The sequence below is a fragment of the Clinocottus analis genome, unplaced genomic scaffold, assembly GCF_023055335.1.
Source record: "Clinocottus analis isolate CAN_PGR_092001 unplaced genomic scaffold, fCliAna1.0.p SCAF_11, whole genome shotgun sequence".
Taxonomy (NCBI): domain Eukaryota; kingdom Metazoa; phylum Chordata; class Actinopteri; order Perciformes; family Cottidae; genus Clinocottus; species Clinocottus analis.
The window spans coordinates 18,165,268-18,177,234 of NW_027175832.1; the positions used below are offsets into that span (position 1 = coordinate 18,165,268).

The following is an 11,967-nucleotide window of genomic DNA, read 5'->3' on the forward strand; positions in this document are numbered from 1 at the left end:
ATTAATCTTTATTTTTATGACGATTTAAACGGCAAAACTCAAACCCCTTAAATTCTCCAAATCGACCTTTAACCTTTGTCCTGCCTAAAAACTTGGACACCTGGAAACATTTTGTTTTTAGTGTTTTGAGCCCTGTGAGTAAAACACTAACTCCAGTTTAGTAAAAATAATCTTAAAATTTGGATGAGCCAGCAGCTCTAAGCTTTCAATGTATGTATTCCTTTGCAATTATTGGGACGTTAGTGTACTTGTCAGCTGCTATCTAAATTCTTCACGGTTCACCCACCTGGAGATTGCGAGGAAAACTCCCAGGTGGAGTCTGGTGTCGTCTGGACTGCTGCCCATAAATAGCTCTGCATGATAAAAAAAAAACAGTTTGCAAACGAATGAGAGATGGAAGTGGTACTCGTCTTCCTGGTGGTTGTTACAGCTGGTGAGTTCACACTGAACACATGAATGCATGATGTGAATATGTAGCAATCTGACTTTGTCTGTCCCTGCGTGTGTTTCCAGTGTCTGGGTGCGGTGAACCCGTCTACCGGCCCGACACCAGCCGGGTGGTAAACGGGGAAGAGGCCCGACCCTACAGCTGGCCATGGCAGGTTTCTCTGGAGTCGTTCTTCCCCACTTGTGGAGGAACGCTTATCGCTCCTAACTGGGTCTTGACTGCTGCACACTGCATCACGTGAGGGGGCAAAACAAGTGTATTTGTGCCATTGATATCCATGATAAACAGTGTTATTTAAATACAAATAAAAGCAGGGTTCATGCACATTTTGACCAATGGATTTGCATGACTTTAAACCAAATTTCCAGGACTAAACATGTCGTGAAATCTGTGTGTAAACAGTAAAAAAGTGATAAAATGTAGTATTCAAACTAACAATGAGGATTCAAAGCATACAGTAAACCTTAAATGACACAAATGAATGAGACACAACAGTTTGATTAAAAGCATAAACATTTATAAAGATTCCATTACTTTTCCAGGTTTTCCATGACAAGCCCTCGAGAACTATGACTTTTTTTTCCAATCTAGATTCCACACGTACAGGGTTGTTCTGGCCGAGCACAACATGAACGAGGAGGAAGGACCCGAACAGTTAATTATGGTGGAAAAAATGTTCCTCCATCCCAAATGGAACGACAACTGCGCGTCTTGTGGGTAAGATCATCGCTTCTCAACATAAAAACTCCAGCGTTATTCTAGAGGAAACCACCCTGAGAGTCTGGGGAACAGCAGCTGAGTCAATACAAGTTTTCTGGAACTCTTGGTCCTCGTGATAAACCTTGTACGTCCTTTATAGATGCTTATTAAGATTATTATGTATGTAAGTGGCAACATGAACACGTTCATTGTTAGATTGTAAGACATTCATAAGTACTCAAAAGACTAAAGAATGTTAATAAAAGCTATTAAAGTTCCTTATAATTGGTTATAATAGCATCAAAAACACATGTATTGACTGTAAATTAATCAGCTTTTTGATGTTTGAAACAACACACTTTTATAGACTGAGCAGTAAAAAATGTACTGACATGTTTGATTATTTGTGTAGGAATGACATCGCGCTGCTTAAACTGGAGAGAAATGCTGTTCTCAATGACAAAGTCCAGCCGGCGTGCCTGCCTCCGCACGGCGCCGCTCTCGCCCACAACCAGCGCTGCTATGTCACGGGCTGGGGTCGCCTCTCCTGTAAGACCCGCCGCCAACCTGCGTGTAGGCCCGTTCCTCGAAAATGTCATCCCCAAACTAAAAAGGGTTTATCTCTGCAACCACTAGGGCCATTTGAATAATTTTTGTGATTAGATAAAAAGGTAAACAGAGATTGTGAGATTTTGTTCAGATGTGTAAATATCAGTTCATATGTTACTGGTTTAGAGTAAATGAAGATGACACTCTGAACAAAAAAGAAAAGGTTTCAGGTCCAACTCGAAGACAAAAGCACTTTTAGGATGATTATTTGTTTAAAATGATGCAGCTGTAAGGTCCAACTCTAACCCAAACCATCGCACAACATGTGAACATTCAACATGTGAACATTCAACATGTGAACATTCTCTGCAAAGCTTGACTGATAAAGTGAAGCAGAACAAAGTTAGAGAGGGTTTAGTACAGAGAACATTTAGGCGATGTCTCCGAAATGACTTATGGTGTTCAATACATCCAAATACAGAAGTTCTGGGCTTTTTTTTCACCATAAAATAAGCTATGATTTACAGTTTTATACTGCAATCGCTTAGTCTGATTGTTTTTTTTAAAAGGTTAACGTGTCATCTTCTCCGTGTAGCTGGCGGTCCTCGGGCGACTACGCTGCAGCAGGCCCTGCTTCCCGTGGTGGATCACACCACCTGCAGTCAAAGTGACTGGTGGGGCAGCTCAGCCAAGACCACGATGGTCTGCGCAGGAGGAGCGAGCGAGTCAGCGTGCCACGTGAGGGAACGACAGCGCATGCTTTGTCCCAAACGATACGATAACCACTTTCGGTCGCTTTTAATAACCCGCCGCCGCCATCGCCATCTTTTCCAGGGCGACTCCGGAGGCCCTCTGAACTGCGAGGGCGCAGACGGGAAGTGGTACGTGGAAGGCGTGACGAGTTTCGTGGACGGACGGGGCTGCAATACCCCGAAGAAGCCCACGGTCTTCACCCGAGTGGCCACGTTCATCCCCTGGATCAGTGAGGTGAGGGAAGCCGTGTCCATATAATGAATGTATGTGTGCTAGAAATATATTTATATATATTTAAACTGTACAAACTTAATCTTGTTCCATTTTTTTTTTTTTTTAGACCATGGCCCAAAACTGAAGAGGCTTCCAGACCAGACAATAAACTGAAAAACCTCATTTAAATATTATATTTGTTTTTTAATTCATTCAAGTATTTACAGTTTATTACAAAAATAAAGCATTCATTACATAAAATCACTTTAAGGTCTTTTCATTGGGCAGCTTTTGTCTTTCTTAACCCATTGTAAGCCAAACGTGTCCGTCATTACCACAGAAGTCTCATGACGGCGTCCAGGTGAAGAAGTCGGTTCCCAGCAGGCCTTCAGGTAAGTACTGCTGCTCCACGGGGCCGCTGAAGGCCGGGTTGTATTTGTAGCCCTTGGCGTAGCCCAGCTGCTTCATCAGCCCGGTGGGGGCGTTGCGAAGGTGCAGGGGGACGGGAGGCAGAGGGCCCTTGTGGTTCCTCAGACAAGCTTTCACGTTGCAGTAGGCCTTGTAGATATCCACAGACTTCGGCGCTCGAGCCAGATAAACTGCACACTGAGCCAGAATAACCTGTTGAGCAGGGACGGAGGTGTCTGCTTATACTTTGAGCGTCTTTCTTTTAAAAGCATATTATTTCAAACTCACTGTACATTAATGACACGAACACATGAATATAACAAATGTCTATGACTTTCATCAATTTTCGCACTTAATTATTATAATTCACTTCATGTTGGACAGGAGAGAAACGTACTTTCAATCATCTGCGTGTTTGCACAAATGGAAAGTGACATTAAAGCGGACTTTGGCTTCCTACCTCGCATTCGGGCATCCCGATGAAGTGGCAGGCTTGAAAGGCCGACACGGCCTGAGGAAGAGCGGCGGGGTCTGCCATTCCTGAGAGAGGGAGAGAGCGAGAGAGCGACTTTGGTTTGCTTTAAGAAGATACATTCTCTGGCTCAAAACAGTCTAATTTCTCTGGAAACCTTTCAGTTTATTGAGTATTTTCCATCCTGTAATACTATAGTATTAAAGTGTATGTGTATATAATGGTTAGGGGACATTTATATGAGCATTCAGTCTGTCAATATCTGAAGATATAAACCACAAACGACTTGGGAATAAAAACATATTAGATAAAGAGGAGATTCAAGATTTTCTAAGTCCAACAGCTGAGGAGTCCAGACTGTAAAACCCTGCAGCCATCATAAACTACGCTGCATATTGATAAAAAACAAATAAATGCAGCGATGGCATGATGAACGGTCTCTCACGTACCCACGTCCTCGCTGGCGAAGCGGACCAGCCTGCGAGCCACGTAGAGGGGGTCCTCGCCACCCTCCAGCATGCGGCCCAGCCAGTAGAGAGACGCATTCTCATCGGAGCCCCTCATGGACTTGTGCAACGCCGAGATACAGTTGTAATGCTCTTCACCTTTTGAGTGAAAAAAACACACACAGACGCGCATCCAGGCGATAAAGTGCTTGGCATTTGAAATGTCACTTATGAAATATTTATTCATGGAAGCATTATTTAGTGTGCAAACAATGTTTTTTTTTACCTTTGGTTAGCAACAACTATAAAATAATAATAAACTAAGTACATCTGCGCTTACCAGCTTTATCGTAGAGAATATGAGCCCTCTGAAGACCTTCCTTCACGTGCGCCTCCTTCACCACGATTTCCTGAGAACCGGCGTGTCCCGAGTGGCCGGGCCGTGTGGAGTTCATCTGAGCCTGAACGGCCAGCTGCAGACTATTGAGTCCTGCTCTCGCGTCACCGTCACAAAAGTAGGCGATGGTGTCCAGAGCCTTTTGTTCTATGAAAATCTTTGGCCTAGGAAAACAATAATATATATAAATTATATAAATAAACAGTTTATCAGATACACTGTATGAGTAACAATACTTTAAAATGTAGTATACACCATGTATGACTACAATAAACTACTCGATTTCTACTCTAATTTATATAATTGAGGTGGACAAACTTATAGAAACATCAGGTTAATTACTCGGGTCCATCTGATTGGTCTTGCTGCTCAGGATTTGCTGGTTCTTGTTCCAGGACTCTGATCCCCAGTTTGGCCACGGCTCTGTCCAGGATGGAGCCCATCGCCTCCACTGAGAGCTTCTCCAGAACCAGCACCCGGCACCTGCTCAGCAGCGCAGCGTTCACCTGGAAGGACGGATTTTCTGTGGTTGCCCCGATCAGAGTCACCGTCCCGCATTCCACGTGAGGAAGAAAGGTGTCCTACAGATACATGTTGAAAGAGGGAGTGGGAGAGATCAACACAAACATGGGAGTGGAAATAAATGACAGCCATGACCGTCTTTTAAATTACGAGATAACAAGAGTGTTGACTGAGCCTCTTTACTACCTGACAAAGATTTACTGTCAGGTAGCAAAAGACTACAATCTAAAGATTGTTTTGTTACAATGTTACAACTGAAATATGTGCTACTCATGATTCACGTTCCAAAAAGTATTAAAAACAATGAATTATCGACACACACGTTCAATTTTAGAAGCAAAAAAGTGTTTGTTGCTTCTTCGACAGATGTTTTCCAAGAATCAAACAAAGGTTTTGTATTGTTTGAGAGGGCATCAACTGAGGGAGCACACTCTGATAATGCAGTTTAGACTGTTAAGACAGAGCCAGGCTAACTGTTTCCCCTTGCTTCCAGTCTTTATGCGAAGCTAAGCACCTCCTGGTTGTAGCTTCAGACTAACGTGAGAGTGGTTTAGATTTTCTTATCCAACTCTTAGCAAGAAAGTGAGTGAGCACATATCCCAAAATGTCAAACTCTTTTTCTGAAAGTGACAAACAAATTAGTTGATTTTGAAGTTGCAGCTTTCCAAGATGAACACAGATCAGAGCACACCTTTCTGGCTCAACACTCCACCTGTTGGGATTTGTTGAAGCGGTGAATTTCATCGATGAACATAATGGTCTTCCTCTTGCACAGTCGGAGCTCGTTCTGCGCCTGCTTGATCACCTCTCGGACATCACTGGTGGACGCGCTGGTGGCCGACAGAGAGACAAACCGAGCAGTCCCTTTCTTCTTACTGGTGCTGGCGACTATGTGAGCCAGAGTGGTCTGAAAGATGACAAAACACAAAAGCAATGGGATTAAAACACAAGCAAAAACCCTTTTTATTAAAAAACCTCTACAGTGATAGGTTGCATTCAGCGGTGACAACAAACAGTTGACTGAGCTGACTGAGGAATAACTGTCTCGTTCAACACGCTGTAACAATCGAAACTACAAGTGAATCTAAAATAATTGATTAATCAATAAATCTGCAGATTAACCAATGATGGGGAAATATTTTTCCTAAAATGTAATACCTTTCCACAACCCGGTGGTCCCCAGAGGATCAGAGACGGTATTTCTTGGGAGTCCAGCAGAGACCTGAGGAGTGTTTGCTGACCCACAACTTTATTTTGACCAAAGTATTCCTCCAGGGTGTTGGGTCTCAGCATCTCCGCCAAAGGCTTGCTTGACGTCATCAGTGTCAGTGGCGATAATTCACCTGATGCCTTCAAGGACTGCCCGTTAAATCCGGAGGCTTGACTCTTGAGGTCCTCCGTGACTCCTGGTCCTGCCTCGCCCGACACATTACGTTTAACCCCCTTGTTTACGGCAGTGGCAACAGGTTGCTTACTCGGAAATAAACCGTTCCGTTCACCTGGACCTGAAACTTTGCTCTTGTTGTTGGTCTGAAACAGAGAAAACATCAAAGATGTCGGCGCACCAGCCGCAGAGGAATCGGGGGTCGGTGGTTCAGCCTCCGCGCTAATGCGAGATTTCTTCAAAGGAGGTTCGCTTTCGTCGGTTGCTTTCGACGGACCGCGGTCGGTGCCGCCTTTCAGCAGACACGCGTCGAGGTGTCCGTTGATCGTGGCTGACGAGAAGTCTTTTAAACACACGGGACATTGCACCGCGTCTGGCGCGGAGGCCATCTGGCTCGCCATGTTTATTCCCGGGAAACTTTTGACCCCATAAATCACGTGACCAAACACCGTTTTGTTTTTTGGGGTTGTTTTTTTTAACAGTCGGTAAATTGTTTTGCCTAAAGTTTATGCTCAGATGTGGCTTTTACACTTTTCAATAGCAAAATGTGAAGTTTATTCGGAGGTGTTAATAGTCGACTTCCTCTCATTCCTTCGCTTCCTGTGTGCATTCAGGTACTCACGAGGCGGTCCGACATCAGACCACTTTCTTCCCCAGCTTGTGTTTTACAGACAAACGCGAGGTTAAAGTGAACCTGTATTTGGCTTGTTTTTGTTTCGCCCTTGAGAAAAAAAAATCAAAAATCTGGCATTACAAATTACATTTGAGTTTAATAGATGTTGTAATCGCAGTCAAGGGAAGATTGTTTTTTCCCGACAAATTGAAGTACATGAACGCAGCAGATCTCCTGTTACTTTGCCTATGGAGCGTGGGAGTATGGTCTGAACCACCTCGGGGTTTATTCAGATTTTACGACACTGCAAAAGAAAAAAAACTATACCTCACTACTAATAATCTGACAGCCATAGTTACTTAATATTTTACTTATAAAACATTTGATCGTTTCATAAAATAGGATGTATCTTAGCAGATTAAAGCAATGTTTAGTATACGTAAAGTAACCACTTACTGTTAATAGTACAATGCTGCTTAATTAATGCATCAAGGATGAATTAAGAATATAATATATCTGGGCCTTTTTACATAAAGAGTACTTTTACTCTTGCTACAGTAAGTAGATTTTGAGGATAAAACGTTTGGGATTTTGCAGGACTTTCATTGTAATGGAGTATGTTTACATTGAGTCGGACATTTCCTCTTTTACTAAAGCTTACTCCAGCTACAGATTCTCTCTTCTTCTACTTCTATTTAAAGCGTTCTTCTTTTATAACTTCAAATAGCACAACCAACTTGACTAAATGTACCTACAGCGCCACCTAAAGTACCGGAGGGTGTGGTGCAGGGTATTTTCAGCTAGCAGGCATCACCGCGTTTAACCGGTGGAGAGAGAGAGAAGACAGAGGTGAGATGTGATTGGTCAAAGAGCAAAAGGAGCGCGAGTCAAGCTAGCTAGCTACAGAAAGCAAGGCCGCAGGAGTACAGACAGCAGACAGGAGCTGCTAAATGAGAACATGCGCTAATAGGGAAAACATATTATAATACATCTAGTGTATTTGTGAAAAACATTTACATTATAAAATAGATACAACTTTTAATTTTTTTTTGTTTTTAAAAGACTCTGGCGACACAGTTCCACGTGTGTGTGGACGAAAGTCCACGTGTTACGAGGGATTTCCCTCCAGGGTATCTACGAATACCTTGACTATAAATTATTTATTTATTTACCAGTTCAGTTGGTTGGTTGCTTCTTGCAGTCAATCAAAGGTCCTTGATAGCTAGCTGGCTATCAAAGCCCAGTTAGTTCACGTTAATGTGAGGTTAATTATGTTGGTCTCAACTTTAAATAGTTTCTCGAGGAATATATCTGCTCTCAAAATGTAATATTAAGTTATTGTATGTCTGGAGTTAGCTGGTGTTTTTTATGCTATCAAATACATGTTCATAAAACCCATGACTGAACCCATTTAATCGATGAACTTGCTTTCAAGCCGTTTTTATTCCTAAAAAGAAACTAAGGATAATGTTTTTGTAAGTTAGTCAGTGTTCTGATATCATACAAACTATAGAGCAAAATGTTTAATATCCTTAATTCTAAAATAATTTTACAAAAGTTGTACTGATGCCCTATACTATACAAAAAGCATAGTTAAGCTGACTATCATAGTGTGCTAAATTAATAGTATAGTATTGAATAATTGCGTTTATAATTCATATTATTTTTACATTTTATAATATATAATATTATTTAACGGGAAATAAATAAAACTGTGTGTAAGAAACAGGATCGTATCCCGCACCCAGCAGAGTGGCAGAAACAGATCAGCCATTACAGCAAGTTCATCGATTAAAATGGCTTCAGGGTTAGAGTTAGGGTTAACCCTAACTCAGCAGGTCTCCTATTACTTTGCCTATGGAGGATAAGTATGATATGGACGAGCTCAGGGTTTATTCAGGTTTTTACGATGTTTCAAAAGAAAAACTATACCTCACTACTAATTGTCTGACAGCCATAGTTACTTAATATTTTACATAAACATTTGATTGTCCTAAAAAATTGGATGCATCATTGCAGATTAAAGCAGTGTTTTGTCACAGGGGGCTTTGAGAGAGGACCCAAATGCAGATGTGTGGTGAAAGAAAGTCATTTTATTTTTTCCAGGAAACGCAGGATTCTTAAAAACAAACGGGATTCAGACAGAATGGACCAAAAGCCTCAACAGGGACAGGACTAGAACAGGCACACACGGACTCTGTGAACACACAGTGTTACGCAGTACAACTTGACAAAGGGACAGGAGACAAACAGGGTTTAAATACAACAGAAAGGTAATGAGACACAGGTGGAAACAATGAAGCAGCACAGGTGAAAACAATCAACAGAGCACAAAGTGCCAGGAACACGGACTACAAAATAAAACAGGAACCCAGAAAAATCCAAACCATGACATAACCCCCCTCCTCAATGGGCCGATCCTAGACGACCCAAAGAGAAAAGAAAAAATGTTTAACCCCAAAGGGTGGTTCGGAAGCAGCCAGAGGAGGGCCCCGAGGCACGGCACAAGCCTCGGTAGGGCGGGGCGGTCCGGAGGGCAACCTAGCTCTGGGCGCCCCGTGCAGGAGGCCGTCGACCGGCGCACCGGAGCTCCTCCATCAACCAAAATTCAGGACAGTACGGACCCAAGGGAACGAGGCACATTGCAGTTGACACGTTTCCATGTTTGAGAACTAGATCGTCAAAGGACTGCTTCTGCACCCCCATTACCATGGCCTCAGTCCAGAGGGCCGCAGTCCTGTGGCGCACAGAACAAAAAGGTACATTGGCACATGGACATCCTGGCCAACTTGTGTGCTGAGGACATCTTGTTGCTGTGTGACGCATGCTTTTTGATGGCTTCCATTGATGGCAAACTAGGCCCACAATCTGCATGTAAACATTCAATAGACAGATATGCACATAATGTGTACTAGAAAAAATAAATAAAAATCACACATTGCATATGTCATACACGCACAGCAGGGACAGACGGAAGCAGGAAGGGCAGCGGCAACCGCACAAAATGCGTTTGTTTTCGTTACATTAGTTGAGAAGGTACTTACCCAGTGAAGCAGCCATCAGTTGGTGTACAATCAGGTCTGCATACCGCCTCATCGTTGAGGGCATAGTGTTTGAATAACTGCGCCTCATATACACCTGTACAGATGTACGCCTTCTGTAAAATATTTTTTTCTGAGACCTTGTGAGCTGAAGACCTTCCATTGCAGTGTAATGCATGTTTTTGGACGTCTTCAGTTCTGCTCACAAAACTGCTCACGAAATTCCTTCGGCACTTCCATGTTTTTGGGCTTTGGTGGACGTTGGTCTCTGAGCAGGGCCAGCTAGGGGAAACTTTGGTGTATGTGGTGGGCTGTAGCAATGTTGGCCATCAACATGAACTCCGTGGACTAGGGTCCGTGGACTAGGGTCCGAGCACTTCCCGAATCGAGTAAGGCGTCTACGTCCCGTTTATTTACTGTTACGGGGCACGTGGGCAGCAAAGTGGACATGGGGGCCGCTAGCGGACTCGGCCGTGGGCATACGCTCGTCCAGCCATTCTGTCGCACTGCCATGAGATGTGGCCCAATTTGCCACAGCGATAGCCCTGGCGGGCCTCTGGGTTTAGAAATGCTCGTGGCTGCCCAGGTTGACTAACGCTCTGCTGGGTGAGTCAGAGGGAGGGTTGGCAGGACACGGGGGAGCCGGTGTTGGACGGGGGAACCGGCGGGACACAGAGAGCCGGTGACAGTTGGCTCAGATTTCTTCCCCACCTTATGATGGTGGGATGAGTGCAGGCCCACAACAACCTGAAGGTGAAAACAAATGGTTTCTGATCTAACATTAAAAAAAAAACGAGCCACTGCATGAAAGACAAAAATCCCGTGTGCAATTTGGCAACCCACCTTTACAAATTGGCCAAATGAGAGTTGGTACATGAACCTACTGAGGATCTTGTGAGCTAAAGACCTTTCATTGCAGTGTGACCCATGTTTTTGGACGTCTTTAGTTGACAGCAAACTAGGCCCACAATCTGCATGTAAACATTTAATGGACAGATATGCACATAATGAGTACTAGAAAAAATAAATAAAAATCACACATTTCAAATTGTCAGCAGACGGAAGCAGGAAGCGCAGAGGCAACCGCACAAACAATACATCAAGTCAATGTGAGATGTGAGGCTTTTGTCATCAACCAGACATCCCTGCAATACAACTACAACACTGTATGGAGCAAACAGGACGTCCTGTTATCCATTTAAAATGTGTTTGTGTGTCTAGAAGAGACATTAGTAGAGAAGGTACTTACTCTGAAGCTGCCATCAGTCGGTGGACAATGAGGTCAGCATAACTGCTCCTCTATGTACACCTGTACACCTTCTGCAAAATATTCCACACAAGCTTGATAAATTAATGCAAAAACGCTCAGTGCCTTCAGCAGCGGCCCCTCAGCTCTGACCCACATCTGCACAGAAAAATTACTTTAAATAAAAGGTAAATAGTAAATCAATACAAAAGTGAACAGGTAACCTAACTGCTTTCAGAGCTGCCTTCACATGTTCAAGTTAACGCAAGCTCATTCGTGTTTAACAACTCAGGCAATAACGTTACCCTAATGTAATGATGTCATGGCTGCTGTTGGACCGAAGGGAGGTAATGGAGGGAGGCGACATACCTGAGGTAACATTAACCCATTTGGCGCCAAACGCAGAAAGCAGCAAGCGCAGCTTCATCAACGAGAGTTTTTGTTCCCCCTAATATTACCGCACTGATTAGTTTAAGTTGGAAAACATACTTAAATACTTTAAAGTCGGTCCGCAACGTTAATCCTTTCTACAAGGCGAGGAAGCCGGGAAGGTACAGGAAGGTTGTCATAAATTAACTTTTTTTTTGGCCTTAATGGGTAATGTTATTGACTTCTTTTGGGTGATCAGCTGTCATTACATCGTTTAGGTTTCTCCAAATCTTTGCTGAAATCAAAAAGGATCACAGGGTATTTTTTCACAAATGAATTTAATTGGGACACATTAAAAAAATATTGGTTCAAAAACACAGTTTGTTCAAGTATCACAATCATTGGTA

At 43.2% G+C, this 11,967-nt stretch overlaps 2 protein-coding genes across 2 annotated transcripts; one reads left to right on the plus strand and one right to left on the minus strand.

Annotated features, from left to right (window-relative positions):
- Positions 1-393: 393 nt before the first annotated feature.
- On the plus strand, positions 394-2,807 carry LOC137782015 (chymotrypsin-like elastase family member 3B). Its single transcript, XM_068571080.1, has 7 exons — positions 394-433; positions 514-685; positions 1,040-1,165; positions 1,560-1,696; positions 2,292-2,434; positions 2,531-2,683; positions 2,790-2,807. The coding sequence occupies exons 1-7, from the start codon at positions 394-396 to the stop codon at positions 2,805-2,807; spliced, it is 789 nt and encodes a 262-aa protein (XP_068427181.1).
- A 38-nt stretch (positions 2,808-2,845) lies between these two features.
- On the minus strand, positions 2,846-7,210 carry wrnip1 (WRN helicase interacting protein 1). The gene is made up of 7 exons (XM_068571079.1): positions 6,066-7,210; positions 5,620-5,814; positions 4,728-4,966; positions 4,329-4,549; positions 3,992-4,147; positions 3,531-3,610; positions 2,846-3,283 (listed from the first exon to the last, which is right to left on the minus strand). Exons 1-7 carry the CDS (start codon positions 6,690-6,692, stop codon positions 3,008-3,010), a joined length of 1,794 nt encoding a protein of 597 aa, XP_068427180.1. The 5' UTR covers positions 6,693-7,210; the 3' UTR covers positions 2,846-3,007.
- Between the last annotated feature and the right edge of the window lie 4,757 nt (positions 7,211-11,967).